General features: G+C 47.4%; 2 protein-coding genes across 2 annotated transcripts; one reads left to right on the top strand and one right to left on the bottom strand.

Annotated features, from left to right (window-relative positions):
• Positions 1-2,743: 2,743 nt before the first annotated feature.
• Positions 2,744-12,906, bottom strand: DNAJC8 (DnaJ heat shock protein family (Hsp40) member C8). Its single transcript, XM_074562747.1, has 9 exons — positions 12,741-12,906; positions 11,471-11,572; positions 10,000-10,056; positions 8,175-8,241; positions 7,424-7,518; positions 6,470-6,541; positions 5,222-5,313; positions 4,182-4,257; positions 2,744-3,527 (listed from the first exon to the last, which is right to left on the bottom strand). Exons 1-9 carry the CDS (start codon positions 12,819-12,821, stop codon positions 3,405-3,407), a joined length of 765 nt encoding a protein of 254 aa, XP_074418848.1. The 5' UTR covers positions 12,822-12,906; the 3' UTR covers positions 2,744-3,404.
• Positions 12,907-13,112: 206 nt separating this feature from the next.
• On the top strand, positions 13,113-13,935 carry ATP5IF1 (ATP synthase inhibitory factor subunit 1). Its single transcript, XM_074562748.1, has 3 exons — positions 13,113-13,248; positions 13,338-13,450; positions 13,644-13,935. The coding sequence occupies exons 1-3, from the start codon at positions 13,156-13,158 to the stop codon at positions 13,783-13,785; spliced, it is 348 nt and encodes a 115-aa protein (XP_074418849.1). The 5' UTR covers positions 13,113-13,155; the 3' UTR covers positions 13,786-13,935.
• Positions 13,936-14,947: the final 1,012 nt, after the last annotated feature.

Consider the following 14,947-nt stretch of genomic DNA (forward strand, 5'->3'; position numbering starts at 1 on the left):
CCCCTTATTCCCACCGATGTATTTTCTTGTCCTGCACATCAAGGACAAACATTTCAGTCTATGAGGACCGCTCACCCAAAAAGACCTCCAAGGAGGAGGGAGGCCTCGAGATCTCTCCCTCTGCAACATTTCTACCTCTTGAGATGAAACGTTTCGCTCAATCCACCCCGCTGCCTCGGCATGCGTGGCAGAGCCCAGGCAACAACAGCCCAGCCGGCATCTGTGGGGGCCCACATAATGCATTCACTTATTTCCACCCAGGGAATTCAAACCAGTTTGCTTTTACAAAGCTTGAATACCGGTGGAGCAGAGAAATACCGAGCAAAGGGCCAGGTATTTCACTGCTGCTAACGCCCGCCTGGCAGGTGGGAAGCTTCATGGGGCTTGGCTGCGTAAATAAGAGAGGAGAAATACTGCGTATTCAGACACAGAAGCATATCGTAGGCAGGACAGGAAGAAAAGGAAGCAGGAAGAGCTGAACTGACAATGAAACAGCATTATTATAAGCTACACATTTTGCTGCCCCAACCAAGACATACCCAGTGGGAAACATGACTCCAAACGCAGAAGCCCACAGGACTAGTACTTCAGTGACTTTGGCCGCAGGCTGCAAGTGAGCCACTCCACTTGCCAAATTCTCAAAAACATACACGTCTCTGAGAAGCAGAATCATAGAATCATAGGGTTGGAAGGGCCCTCTGGAGATCATCCCGTCCAACCCCCTGCCACAGCAGGGTCACCCAGAGCAGGTGGCACAGGAACGCATCCAGGCGGGTTTGGGATGTCTCCAGAGACGGAGACTCCCCCACCTCTCTGGGCAGCCTGTGCCAGGGCTCTGCCACCCTCACAGCAAAGAAGTTCCTCCTCATGTTGAGGTGGAACTTCCCATGTTCCAGTTTGTGCCTGTTACCCCTTGTCCCGTCGCTGGGCACCACTGGCAAGAGTCTGGCAGAAGCGTAACACATAATTACAAGCATTTCAAGTTCTCACAGGATTCATCCCGAGCTTCTTGAAAAAAAATTTAAAGAAAGGATCTGCAAGATCAGTGCCATTGGTCAGCAAATACATTACACCATCTGACGAGAAATGCTACTAGAAAGACCAGCATTTCAATAGCAAAAGGAAGGACTCTGGGACAAGAGTGACTGGGACAGATCTCTTCAGCTAGAAATACTTTGACAGGGGAACAAGGGGCAGACAAGTCAGAGGGACAGCACGTCCTCTGGGCGAGAGACTGCGCTTGGAAGTACCGTAGTACCCGAGCACTGCCCATTTCTTAAACCCAGGAACCAGAAGAGATTGCATTTGAGAGACAGCACTGCAAAAGTTAACGGACGTTTTCCCCAGAACAAACGTGGCTAGTCGTTGCCTTGACAAGGAAGTTGTGTCCTACCAACACGTTCCCAGGGAATGGAGGGTCAGGCTCTGCCAACACAAAGGAATTCCAGCGCCTGAACAGAGCAGTGCTGCACAGTTCAGTGTCTCCCAGGCCTGTCGGCCCACAGTAGTCTGCAGCTAGTTATTGTTTGGCTCTTGTGTGCTACCCAGGCACCACCGACATGTTATTTTTTAAGCTATATTTCGCCCTTTGAGGTTCAGCTCAAGCTGTCTGTCTAGCAGGTTATACCTAGCAGGACAAATAAGGTAAAGAAACTGTATTCCTGTGTTTACACAGAAAATAGGAACTGTATTCTACTGTTCTAAGCGTTACTTAATGTATAAAACACCAAAATACCTTCATTTTATTAGGGAAGGACGTTTCACTTCACATCTGGTCACACGGACCAGGGCATGTGAGGAAAAGAAAAGGCAGCGAGTGGAAAGCACCATCCGCCTTCCAGCACATTCATCTAAGTCCTAGGCCCTGTCAGAAAGCACTGCCTTCCTTGGGAGCTGCTTTTCCTGCAGCAATCTGTTTGGTAACACAACAATTTGATCACGTCGCTCCTCCCTAGCGGGCAGAAATTCAAGGCAATTACTCAGAATTGAGAGTTAAGACACCAGAAGATGGAAGCTCTGCAGGGGCAGCAGACCCAATCTTTCTGAAGAGAGACCTCGTCAATGGCCAAGACACCAAGAGCAGCGCAAAGGAGTGCGCTCATTTGAAGATCAGGGCACATAAGACAGCAAGCCCAAGTGAAAGGAGCTGGCTAAGAGCAGTGAGGAGGAGGAAAAGCAGTATCTTCACAGAGGCAACTACCCACAGGACCCAAGCATGGGGATGGCCATCAGGACAGATAGCAAGAGTTTGCAGAAAGGTCTCCAGAGGAGTCTGCCAGGCACACGTGAATCTGTAGCATACTCCATTTTGAACATCTTTCAACAGTTGAGAATCTCCTAAAAACTTACAATCCACACACAAAGCAGGACTTCAAAAATGAAAACTCATGACTGAGCGCATCCCACAGCTCCGAGGAGTGACACTCCACGCAGGCGCCCAAGCCCTCCTAACCCATCCACGCTCCCCAAAGGCACAGCAACAAGCTCAGTGTTCAGCACAGGGCCCCAGCCTCCACCCATCCGGGCAGCACCCGGGGAAGAGACACCCCCTCCCCACCCTCCCGGCTGCCACTCCGCAGGACTGTCACTTCCAAATTGAAGTCAGAACAGACTTTGGGATGACAGCAGACCCTTACCAGCAAACGTGTTCACGCTGAAGAGCAGCAACGCTTCAGTGGCCAGCACTCAATTCACACCCTTGCAATTGTATTTTTTAATAATTCCAAGGAAAAAAAAAAAAAGGTAACTTGGGTAAAAATTTATTTTACATACAGACCATTGCAACTTAACTATTAATCGAGAGAAGTTATTTTTCCTTTACAGGAAGTGCCCAGCTGGCCTGAGATCAGCAGAAGTCTAAGCCTGAGAGCTGTGATTTTAGTTTGGAAATCAGATCTTGGGGGAAGGGTCCTTCCAAGCACCATTCAGTTCAGTGAGGAGCTGCAGGATTTTAACTGCAGGTCAGCTGCACTGCACAGTGCCGGAAGCAGATTCCCAGAGTCAGTTCAGACTTTTCCAAAGCTGAACTTGCTGAGAAGGATGACCTGGAAAGGTACGGATGCACTTCCAATATTTTTATCAGCTCTCAAACTAGAAATGAAAAGTGGTGAAACAGCACAATCTCTGTGAAGTACAAAACATCAAGTTACAGGGCAGCGGACAAACGGGACAGCAGTAATGGCGGGGACCCTCCTAAGCCAAGTGTTCTACATGTAGCGGGTTCCTGGCCGCGTTCATACTATGGCCCTAGTTCAAATGGACAGAGTACAAAAAATACTTTGACCAATAATTAATTGTACTGGAAACAAACAGTCTACTAAAAAGCAATTCTTACTCTAGGTGCCAATGAGTCCTTAAAAGCAGGGAGGGGACTGAGGAGCTGCGCTTGGGCAGTGCTGCCAGGATCATTCCCGCTGCTCCATTTTTACTTTGGGAGGTCGCAGGAAGGTCCTGTTTTTCTTTTCTTTCTTCCCCTTTGTATTTGCCTGGAAATTTCTCCAGCTGTCCACTCGACCATCCCGACTTTCCTGGGCACAACAGAGAGGAAATGGAGTTGAGAAGCGCCAGAGCCCGCATGTCACAGCATTTCACCTCTGGTGCATAATGAGGGAAGAGTTATCGGCTCAACCAAATATTTTGGCAGGCTGTAGGTTTGACCCCTAGAATAGCAGCACAACCACCACAGGGCGACCCCTGATACACCTAAACCCTGAACACAGGGTGGACAGGTCGAAGGGAAGTGACCAGCGCTCAGGTCTCTGATATTCACAGGAGATACAGATCCCGTACGTGTTAGCAACCAGGCTGAAAAGCACCAACGACAGTCCACGCTACTGGTTAAACAGCTGCCAGATGAAGTTTCACTGGTCACCAGTGACCTGGGCTAAGCAGCAAGTCAAATTTCTGACTAAGGACAAGAACGAATTGCTGACAAAGCTGAGAAAATATTACACCTTAATTTACCAGACCTGTTTCTGGAAAGTGATACCAAAGCCCCAATGGTGGGCTTTTCTCCCCACACAAGGGCAAAACCCAGGTTTGTGCAGGATCTTTTACTAAGTGTCTGCTTAAATTATCTTATAGCACCTGCAGACAAAATGGCTCTGCCCTCTCTAGGGGCATTCCCTGCAGCATAGCCAAGAATTGCTGAGGCCCATCCTGTAAGTTAAGCTGCTGATTACCTCAAAGTTCTTCTGCCATTCTCGCTCTCGTTTAGCTTTCTCTTGTGCCTCAATTTCCTCTTCCCTCTGTCGCTTCCTGGAAGGGAAGCCACAAAGAAGTTATGAACCCACAAGCATCTACTTTAAAGAAACACAGTAATACTTTGAAAACATCTCAGAAAGCTCTTCTGATTTCTTGGAAGATTAAAGCGCTTATCAGAAGAGACAAATATGCACACCTAAGATAGCACAGCAAACAGAATTTCATTTTAAATCTGGAAGCGCAGAGAAGATGGTTTGGCACCACTGTCAGCATGCACGTAATTAATGAGTCAGCTTCTCTCGCTCAGCAAAACATGTTGGGCTCCTTCATAATTCTAGTGGTAAGTCTCTAAAACCGTTGAGAGTACACATTTTGAGAACTTAATACACACTTGAGTATGCAAGGTAAGAATGAATTTTTTTCACTCTAATTTTCATCTGTAATCAAAAGCTGTGCCCTGCAACCATCTCCCAGACTGCCTTCCCCAACCAGTACAGAAATCCTGCTCTACAAAGCGCATCCACACTGAGCACTCAGGCAACACGTCATCAAAACACCCAAAATACTTCAGGATCACATGTGCCACAAGGTATTTCTGGCACTTAATCAAAATAAAAAAATCAATTCTTTACATGCTAACAACATGCAGAAACGTGTCACCATTTCACTGTTTTGGCTGGCCTCCATGTACACACATAAGAGTATAAAAGCACACCAAATATATCAACGTCTTAAATACAGGAGGGCGGGTTTCCCGTTTGCGTTTCTCAAGCACAGAGCTCTACAACCCACAGGTTGCCCAGAGAAGTGGTGGAATCAACATCACTGGAAGTCAGCTCGACAGGACCGTTGTTAGTCTAATCCAAGGCTCCGCTTTCAGCAGGAGGTTGGACCAGATGATCTCCAAAGGTCCATTCCAACTTAGACTTTTCTAAGACTCTCCGATTCCTCATCCTCCCTGAGGAAACACGAGGGGGGAAGAAGAGCCTGAACTGCACAAGCAGAATGCTGCTCATACCTTTCATGCATTTCTTTCGCTTCTCTTTCTTTCCTCTTAATTTCCAGTTCAGCAAAGAGCTTCATCGTCTGTTTGTATACAGCTTGCTTGAACTGTAAAACACAAGTCCAGTCTTAAAATAATGCCCATTAACACAGCTAGAGAAGTCTGCTTTGTGTAAGAAGCATAAAATGAATGCAAAGCGTATGTATGCCCACGTAACTCTGTATCCTGCCTCGACAGTAGTCAGTAGCAGCAGCGTAAGAAAGCAGCATTGCTGATTAAATTCTGGCCCTGGCACCAGAAAACAACTTCTTATTAGCCTCGTATTGGTTTCATTTGTATTCACGAAGCTGCGCCTAAACAGAACTGTTCATGTCAAGCTCTCTTATTCTTCTGTTAAGTCCTGCAACGTTACATTTGACCAGAAAGGAAAAATGGTCACTGCTTGGATAGTAATTTCCCAGCAGATCTTCTTGACGTGTTGTAAAAGCCTAGTATCGGCTTTCCAGTAGGAAATTATCAGCATACTTAAAACAAATTTCATGACCAAAGAACAGCAAGAGACTTCTGAAAATCAACGGAAAATAAGATGGTTATGGGGTTACTGTGGTGACGTCAAGAGGAAAATGTCACTTTGTAGGGGAAAAAAAAAAGGTGACGCTAATGATGTCAGTGTTTGATAATCATCTATCATTCTGTTAATATCACTTGACTTTTTTAGACTAGAAACCAGGTAAGAAGAACTAAGTTATGTCATGCCTTTTTCAATAAAAGTGATTTCTGGCAGAACAGCGTATCTATCCTCAACTGCTACATGGAAGAAATAGCTGAAACCGCTCTTACTACAAACATGACTAAGAGCACATTTTAGACGTGCTGCAGTGGGTTCTGTACGAGCCTCTGCTGGCAGCAAGAACGCCACAGTTCCAGCACCCAGAATACAAGAAATTCAGTTAAAAAAAGACTGCATGACGCACAAGCAATGAAGACCTGCTCCACGACAAAGAACTGGGTATTCTGATCTATATAATCTCATGATGTATTTATTCTTTACACTAGAGTTAAACTATTTTCTAAAATATACAGGTATTACCCAACGCATGGTACTCTACAGTGGCTTATCAGAATTTGTTCTTCTCTAAGTGCAAGGATTTACACCACTCTTAACACGTCTAATAAATATGTCTGTACTGGTTTCAACTCTTAATTCCTCAAAACACGCTTTGTACTGCCCAGTTTCTCTGAACAGGATAGGATATGACTTACAACTTCAGGATCATCCTCTTCTACAGTGGGAGGTTTTCCATCCTTCTTCAACTGCTTCTTTTTTTCTTTTACCTAAAGATTAAGAACAAAAATAAGAGCCTAGAAAGTTTTATCAGGCTTACATAATTGTATCCAAGTAGTTCCGCATTCCTACTCCACTGTGTGGGAAGAACTCTGGATTACAGTAAAATCTTGATTTGGAATGATGTTTTATTTTAGACCAAAACCTCCTGGTCCTAGGTCCAGATAAACACATACGAGATCACTATCACATGAACTGTAGTAATTAAAAATACTGTGTTAGATACTATTCACTCAACACAATCCCTTTGTTGGGCTTTTGTGTTTGTTTTTAAGATATATTCATATCTAATATACACCATCCAAACCAGCAAGAAGTTTATTTTGCTTTGTAATATTCAAAAGACTAACAACAACAAGCAGAACATGAAGTGTTCCTTCATTTAGAGTATCTGAGTTCTCCCATATCAACTACTTTCTCAAGCTTGTTGTGTTTTAGTCCACCCACAACACTCAACTAACTTCTTCGGCCAATGCAATCCAATCTCTTCTTATCTTATAGGTCATTTTCCCTAAAACTTCCCCGTCTCCTGCTGTCACCAGCTATTTTCTTCCACCTACACACATCTGAACCGCATCATTCATTCACAGACTTGAAAAAAAAATATTTAGGTCAGATCATGTGGTTTGACCTAATTATTTCAGGTACTGAATTTCACTAAATTATCTCGCACTGAGCTCAACAGCGGTCTTGGACAAAGCACGTTTGTTCATGCCGTGAAGAGCTCAGAGTCCATCTGCACAGCTTCATTATGAGGTTCGCTCAGCTCACCTTTTAACGCCCTAAACATGCAGCGGGTGTACCAAAAAGCAAATTACGAACGACTGATTACCACTCACCCCCAGGCCTGGACATTCCTATGGAATACTTACAGTGTGTTCCACATATTCTTTTCCTGCCTGGATCACATCCAAGGCCCTCTTCTTTTGCTCCTGATCTAGCAGCAACTTGTATGCTTTATCTACGGCTAACAAAAAGCATCAACGTTAATAGCGCCAGTAGTCACGCTCACAAAGCATCACAGGATTGCTACTTGTCGGCCATACAAATTTTGCTTTCTAGAATGAGGGGAGTTGAGTTTGTTTGGCTTTTGGGTTTTTTTTTGTTTGTTTGTTTTTAACACATCTAGGTAAGTGATATCATGATTAGTCAAATGAGATTTGGGGTACAGTGATGGCAGAGACTGGCAGACACCTTTTGGAGTTAGCAGGATGAAAGTATCAGTCCTACCAAGTGATTTAGTTATAAGGCATGAGGTAAGTTTAAGGTGCATAATGCCTCAACGTAACACAAAACATACGACAGAAGTAATGCGACGGTTTTAAGTGTATGGTCTTTGAATAAAATCTAATGCACAGCTTAAACAGTTTTTCCTGAAGAATCTGGAAACCTCACAGACGTGTTTGTCCCCCTTGCAAACTGATAATGCAATTACCGCCACCTAGTGAAATTTTCTTCTGAAATGCCACCCCGCGCATCTGCTTCTCCCTCATTTAAAGCACCTCTACAGCAATTCTGTTCTCAGTGGGGCCTCCACCCCTAAGAAACATTTAAAAAAGCTACAGAAAAATAGCAGTCCAGCTACTGTCGTACACCGGCCCAGAAAAAGGCTGAGAGCATTACCTTCAAATGCCTTCTGGGCTCTGTCTGCATCATCTTGATTTTTGTCTGGATGCACCAATATCGACAACTGCAAGAGAAAGGATCTTGCTATCAAGATCATTGTGAAAGATGAAAAATATTTCAGAGATGTTTGTGAGGGGAGGGAAATAGTCTCAGATAGAAGGAATCGCACGGGATCACATTCCTTTGTATAGGGACAAATCAGCTGACAACATGTAGAAGTGTGCATTGGTAAAAGCTTATATTTCAAACACAACCCCTGTAATGAACAGGCTGTCTGAGAAAAGCTATAGCTTGGGACACGCAGAACAATATAAACACCCTTCAGCTGCAATGCCTGGGGCTGATACGAACCCAAGTTTTGTAACATTGGTCTTAAGAAGAAACAAAAGCATAAAAATCATCCTCAACCAAAGTTTTACCTTTTACTCAACAACGTCTCCCAAAAAGCTCTCCAGTATCCCTAAGGCTGTTCAAATACCAAACTATTTAAAAGAGTGGGTAAGTTTTGCCTTAGGCTCCTTTACTGAAAGGTAAGAAAACTTCTTCCTGTACTCTCTATCCAGCAGAGGCAGGACGCTGATCACTAATGGGCTAACGGGCAACCTTAAATGGGCTGGAAAGCACATCCTCTACCTTCCTCTTCCAGAGGAAGAGAAAGTTCTTTCAAACTTTCCCCATATGCCATTTTTTTTTCAGACCTCTTATTTTTGCTGTTGCTGTATGGGCTCTCCAGTTTATCTGCATGTTTCCTAGTATAACATTCAAAACTAGTCACAATGCGGCAACTGAAATTGCACCGGTGCTGAAGAATGCAAAATAATTACTTCCTGAACTCTACAGATGGCACTTTCTAGCTCACAGGAGAAAGGTTTGCCTCCGGTCCTAAACAGCAGCATGCCACTGATTTACTCTGTGATTTGCTATAACCAATGTCTTTTTCCTTCTGTTGGCTGTTCCACATTCTATATTTGGGTATTTGATTTCTTCAATACCCAATTCCATGCACTTTTTTCATTTCATCACATTGACTTCAAAACATTTCCCTGTGGTATTCTACCAGCCTAAAGCTAAGACAGACCCAGTTTATTGATTCACGGAACTGAGAATTCGGCAACAGACTAAAAGGTCACCCTCCCACTTCCCAAATACAGCAGCAGCGCGTATCCCAACACCAACTTGGCAGGCGTGTTCCTCTGTCAGCCAGCACAGCTTCCCGTCTAAAGACGGTTCTTGACATCTACACCACTAATTCAGGTGCGAGGCTACAGCCCTCCAAATATTGTGTTTCTCTGCTGCACGCGCTGATTAAAATTCAACCTTCTCCTGCAGATTTGTCAGCAGAGTAAGCCTGGGGTAACATTTCCTGCGTTGCATGGGGCAATGCAGACGGGTCAGTGAGCAGGATTGCTGCTACCCCAGGTAACCCAGTCACCAAGAATGACTGCTGAAATTCTTAAAGAAATCTCACAGAAAACACATATATTTGAGAAAAATATCTTTTCTTAGTTCTTAATTTCTGACAAATTTTGACCTTCTCTTTGAACTAAAATTCAATAAGCTGATTATACACGGGCATATGAGTTTGCAATAGCCCCATCACACACTTTACAGGCAAAGCAGCATACCACGCATGGACCAGGGACACTTCTGCAGCTCTCCTCTTGTTGATAAAAAGACTGTTCTATGCATTTCTTCCCAAAATGGCTAATCCTCTACCCAAATACAGCTTTACCACCATTTTTCTTCTTCCCAAGCACAGCTGCACAATCTCTACAGAGCTTCTCGTTTCCTTCCAGATGCTTCAAGTGCAAAAGCCAAATACCTGCCGGAATCTTTTCTTTATCTCTTCATCTGTGGCTTCAGGATCCATCTGCAGTACCTAGAAGAGACCATGAGAGCAGAGCAAGTTTGATGACACTCCCCATGTTTCAAGATCCTGGCAGCAAGCTCTCAACACCTGGTTCACTGGCATACAGACGCAACACCAGAAAGCTCCCCCCATCAGGGCGTTGCTTCAGGACACAAATTTTCATCTAGTAAGACACAAACATTTTCAGGACATTCATTCTGCTTTTAGCAATGCTAGATTCCTCTGACTGTGCCTGTGTCCTTTCCACACTCAAGTCTCATGTAGACAGCTGCCATCCCTAAACAGCCACAATTGGTCTAAACCTTCAACCAGTCCCGTAGCAATACTTACTCTGGTAGAAACAGAAGCATACGGTAGCTTTGGGACACCGTTGGATCATTCATAACTGAGAACTTTGGGCAGGAAATATGCTACTTTGTAAGAATTTATTCATTTTATTTTTTTGAAAGAAGACAGGGGAGTTTTACTGATTGGTTTCCATGAACAAGCCCCCTTGTCTACAGATCTTTAGGGATGTGGCAGAGTTTAGGAGCTCTTTTGTAAATTAATTTACTGAACAGAAGTCCTAAGCAACAACTGAGCCTACTCAATGCAGATGCACGCTGGTCTGACACTAAAAATCGTAAATAAAAACCACTCTCTCACAGGAAGGCTATAGTCTACTTCTAAATGGCTTTCTTAATTTACTCTCCAACTCAAGTACCAAGACCTACACAAAACGGAACGTTGTCAAGCTGAAGCTACTGACTGATCTGGTTGACCAGCCTAACTGGGACTACAAAAAGCACACAAGGCTTTGAAAAGGCAGATGAAGATGATATCAAGAACGAATACACCTGGGGAAAGACAGCTCCAGATGAACACAAGATTGTTTCATTTACTGTCATCCTCAGGCTTTCATACTTGTTAAGACTTTACAACTAACTGCAACTGAAATCAAACTCTGTAATATACAAGGGAATTACCTGTTTTCCAGTGACTCCTTAAAGATTGCTCACTGGTGTGAGCAGTGAGAGTCCTTCTCTCATTCTATGCACTATGCAAGTTCAGTAGGATAAACATCCAAAATAAAAGACTCAAGTAGAAACAGAGTCAAGAGTGTTCAGAACAGAACCTGACAAGCATGCCACCCGTAGATGTTACACTCTCATTCAGAAGTGGCATTAATCTGCTCAATCTTCCAGTGCGGCTACACGAGGCAAATGCGTCAAAAAAATATCGTTTATGCCTGCCATAAAACGTGAAAAAGAGAGTGAGCACACATAAACCATCCTTCTGTATTCTGTAAACCTTCTGCACAGTAACCTACATCTAGAGAATTTCATTCTTTCTTTATGTTCGGTCTTTTTACTGAAATAAATACCCAGTAAATCTGGAGGTTGGTATACCAGTTCAGAAGGGAGAATAAAACATTCAAACTAACCTCAAAAGGGTTCAAGTTGAAATAGGAAGATCCAGGTCGGGTCAGCCTGTCAATTTGGTTTTTTGATGTTAAAACAGAGTCTCGTTTCTCAATTTGCTTTACCTGAAGAACAAGAGAGGCCTATATTAACTGACCATCACCACGTGCTTACCTGTTTTCCCATGTGATTACTATACCAGCCATCATCATCCTGTGTTACAATTCACAATGCCTCTTGCTTATCCCAAGCCTGTAGCTATTTTACTCAAGCAGTAGCATAGCGCATTTTTTAGCCTTTTTCACAGGATGACAGTACTTTTAACATTACATTTTAACTATAAAAAAACCTTAGAAAGCCCATCTCTCCTATACCTTGCACAACAGCGGTGGCTCTTCCCCTCACTTTGCTCCTGCACCAGCTACATCACGACTCCTTGGAAAGCTAGTGCACTATTGCTTTAACACACAGTTGGTGGGATAGCCCATAAAACACACTAAGTCACACTGGTGCAAGAAATACAAGTCCATTTAATTCTGACCACAGGCTATTTAGTTCAGTTCACTTTTTGTTCTTTACACTATTAAGCCAAACCAAACCATGCATTTCCATTCAACGTTCACCTTTATTTACAGAAAACAGCATCCACCAAACGGGCAGCACCCTCCTGTGGGCAGGCCCAGGTAAACACATCCGAGCCGTGCACACCGCACCAGGGACGGCCCGACCTGCGGGGAGGGGACCCCACGCGCCCCCGCGAGTGACAAAAGGCTGAGCAGCGGAGCAGAGCGCAGGGCGACGCCCAGGGACCGCGGAGGGCACGGCTCCCGCCGGATTTATCCGCGGCAGTAAGGCGGAGGCCGAATGCCCGGTTCCTTCCCCCACACACAACAGGAGCTTTTCGGAGGGCGGAAGACGCGGCGGGGCCGGCGGCAGCGAGCCCGGTGAACACCCGCTCTCCCCGGCCCGGGCGCGAACCGCCGGCACCTGCCGCTCGCCCACCCCGGCCGCTCGCTCGCCCCCTACCCACCACCGCCAGCGGCTTCGCCCGCCCACCCCGCCCTCCCTCGCGCACGCGGCCTGGGGCAGCTCCAGGCCCGCCACGGCCGGGCTGGCGGCCCGGCGGGCTCCCCTCCAGGCGGCCGGGCCGGGCCGGGCCGGGCCAGGCTCCGCGCGGCCCGCCAGGCCCCAGCGCTGGGAGAGGCGTCCGCCGGCCGGCAGCGGCGGGCAGGCAGGGCCCGTGAGGCGGGGCGGGGCCGCCCGCCCGCCGCGGCGGCGCCGAGGGGCCGGTACCTCGTTGTAGAAGGTGAGGAACGCCTCCTCGGCGGCGCCCCCCGCCCCGGGCTCCCCCGCCGCCGCCATCGCCGCCGACATGTGACGCTGCGCACGGACACGTGAGCAGGGCGCTGAGGCCGGCGGGGCGGGCTGCGCCCTCGGCACGTGACCGCCGCGCGCGCCATAGCAACAGGGCCCGCCCGCCCCCTCCCCGGCTGTCGTCGTCGTCGTTGTCGCCCACCCCTTCCCCGGCGGCCCGGGGCCGGTCGGCAGGGTAGGGCAGGGCAGGGTCAACCCCACACCACTGCGCCGGCCGGGGGAGCTCCCGCCGCGCAGGAAGCGTAGCCCGGGCGCGGAGGGCGAAGACTGCGCATGCGCGGACTGTGAGGCGGTGGCGGGGGCGGGTCCCGTCCGCTCCAAGGGCAGGCGGGCGATGGCGGCGGTGGTGGCTGTGGCGCGGGGCGGCCTGCGTGGGGCCCTGCTGGCGCAGCAGCAGCGCTGGAGCTCGGGGTCGGGCGCCGACCAGGTGGGCGCGTGGGGCGGGGGATCTGGGGGGTTCCGTCCGTCCGTCCGTCCGTCCGTCCTTTCGCCGCTCACCGCCGTCTCTCCCCACAGCTGGGCGAGCTGGGCAAAGGAGCCGGGAAGGGCGGCGGCGGCGGCGGCGCTATCCGGGAGGCCGGGGGCGCCTTCGGGAAGAAGCAGGCGGCTGAGGAGGAGCGGTACTTCAGGTGAGCGGCCTGCGGCGGCCTCCACCCGGGGGGCCCCCCCGGTACGGCGGCCTAGTGCTGGGCTTCTGCCAGGCGCCCGGCCCGGCCCGGCCCGGCCCGGCCCTCCCTTCGCCGCTGCCTCGGCTCCGCGGCCCCGCGCGGGAGGGCTGCGGCGAACGTCGGGTGCTGCACCTTGTGCCGTGCTTTCTTGCAGGGAGAAAGAGAGGGAGCAGCTCTCTGCCTTACGGAAACACCATGAGGAGGAGATCGATCACCACAAGAAAGAGATAGAGCGTCTGCAGAAAGAAATTGAGCGCCATAAGCATAAGATCAAGAAACTTAAAGATGATGACTAAGCTGATGCTGTTGTTGAATGTGCATGGCCAATACTGATTGTGGTGTAAAACAGCGTTGAAGACTGTACGCTTTGGCCAACATAATCCAAAAATCGTCCAATTATACTGTGGTCTGCAACAATGTCAAATAAACTACTCACTCTCTCTTTTTCTGCTCAGTAACTGTTTAATGAAAAAAAAATACAATCCACTGTATGGTTTTAAGTTTCATTGTTCTTCCAAAATAAGGATATACTCGAGTAGGCAGTCCTGTACAGAACTTCAGTATTTTGTTTAGATATATTTGAAAAAAATGACCATTTGTACATAGTGTGCTAACTTTATAGCTAAAGCTGCAAGAAAGGATGGGTAAACAATGATAACTATGTAGGGACCTGTTCATACAGAAATAACTGTCTTGTCTGAAGGAAACTGTCAGTGTGGTGTAGGCAGGAGATGGCTCTCTGCTGAACTAGCAGAATATCAGTAAAAACTAAGGCTCTTTTGTTGCACTGAGTGTTTAGTGCCATAAACAGAGAGGAAAAATACTTCTAAGTCACGGTGATTTCACTTGTGGCGGCGCAGGTTCTGGAACAAGGTGGCTGAGATTCTGACTTCAACATTAGTGTCCTTTTCTGCAAAGACTTTTAACAAGGGCCGTGCTCAGATTTGGGCTCCTCGTTGCAAGAAAGACCTTGAGGGGCTGGAACGTGTCCAGAGAAGGGCAATGGAGCCGGTGAGGGGTCTGGAGCACAAGTCTGGTGAGGAGCAACTGAGGGAGCTGGGGGTGTTCAGCCTGGAGAAAAGGGGGCTGAGGGGAGACCTTCTCCCTCTAACTGCCTGAAAGGAGGGGGCAGCCGGGGGGGGCCGATCTCTTCTCCCCAGGAACAGGTAATGGGATGAGAGAAAATGTCCTCAGCTTGCACCGGGGGAGGTTTCGGTTGGATATTAGGTAAAATTTCATCTAAAGGGTTGTCAATGTTGGAACAGGCTGCCTGGGGCAGTGGGTGAGTCGCCATCCCTGGAGGGGATATTCAAAAGATGGGTAGACGTGGTGCTGAGGGACACGGTTTAGTGGTGGGCTTGGCAGTGCTGGATTAATGGTTGGACTTGATCTTAAAGGTTTCTTTCAAACAAAATGATTCTATTGTTCTATACTTGCCCAATGGTGTTTTTTCTGTGT

This window comes from Larus michahellis, chromosome 19 (assembly GCF_964199755.1).
Source record: "Larus michahellis chromosome 19, bLarMic1.1, whole genome shotgun sequence".
NCBI classification, from domain to species: Eukaryota; Metazoa; Chordata; class Aves; order Charadriiformes; family Laridae; genus Larus; species Larus michahellis.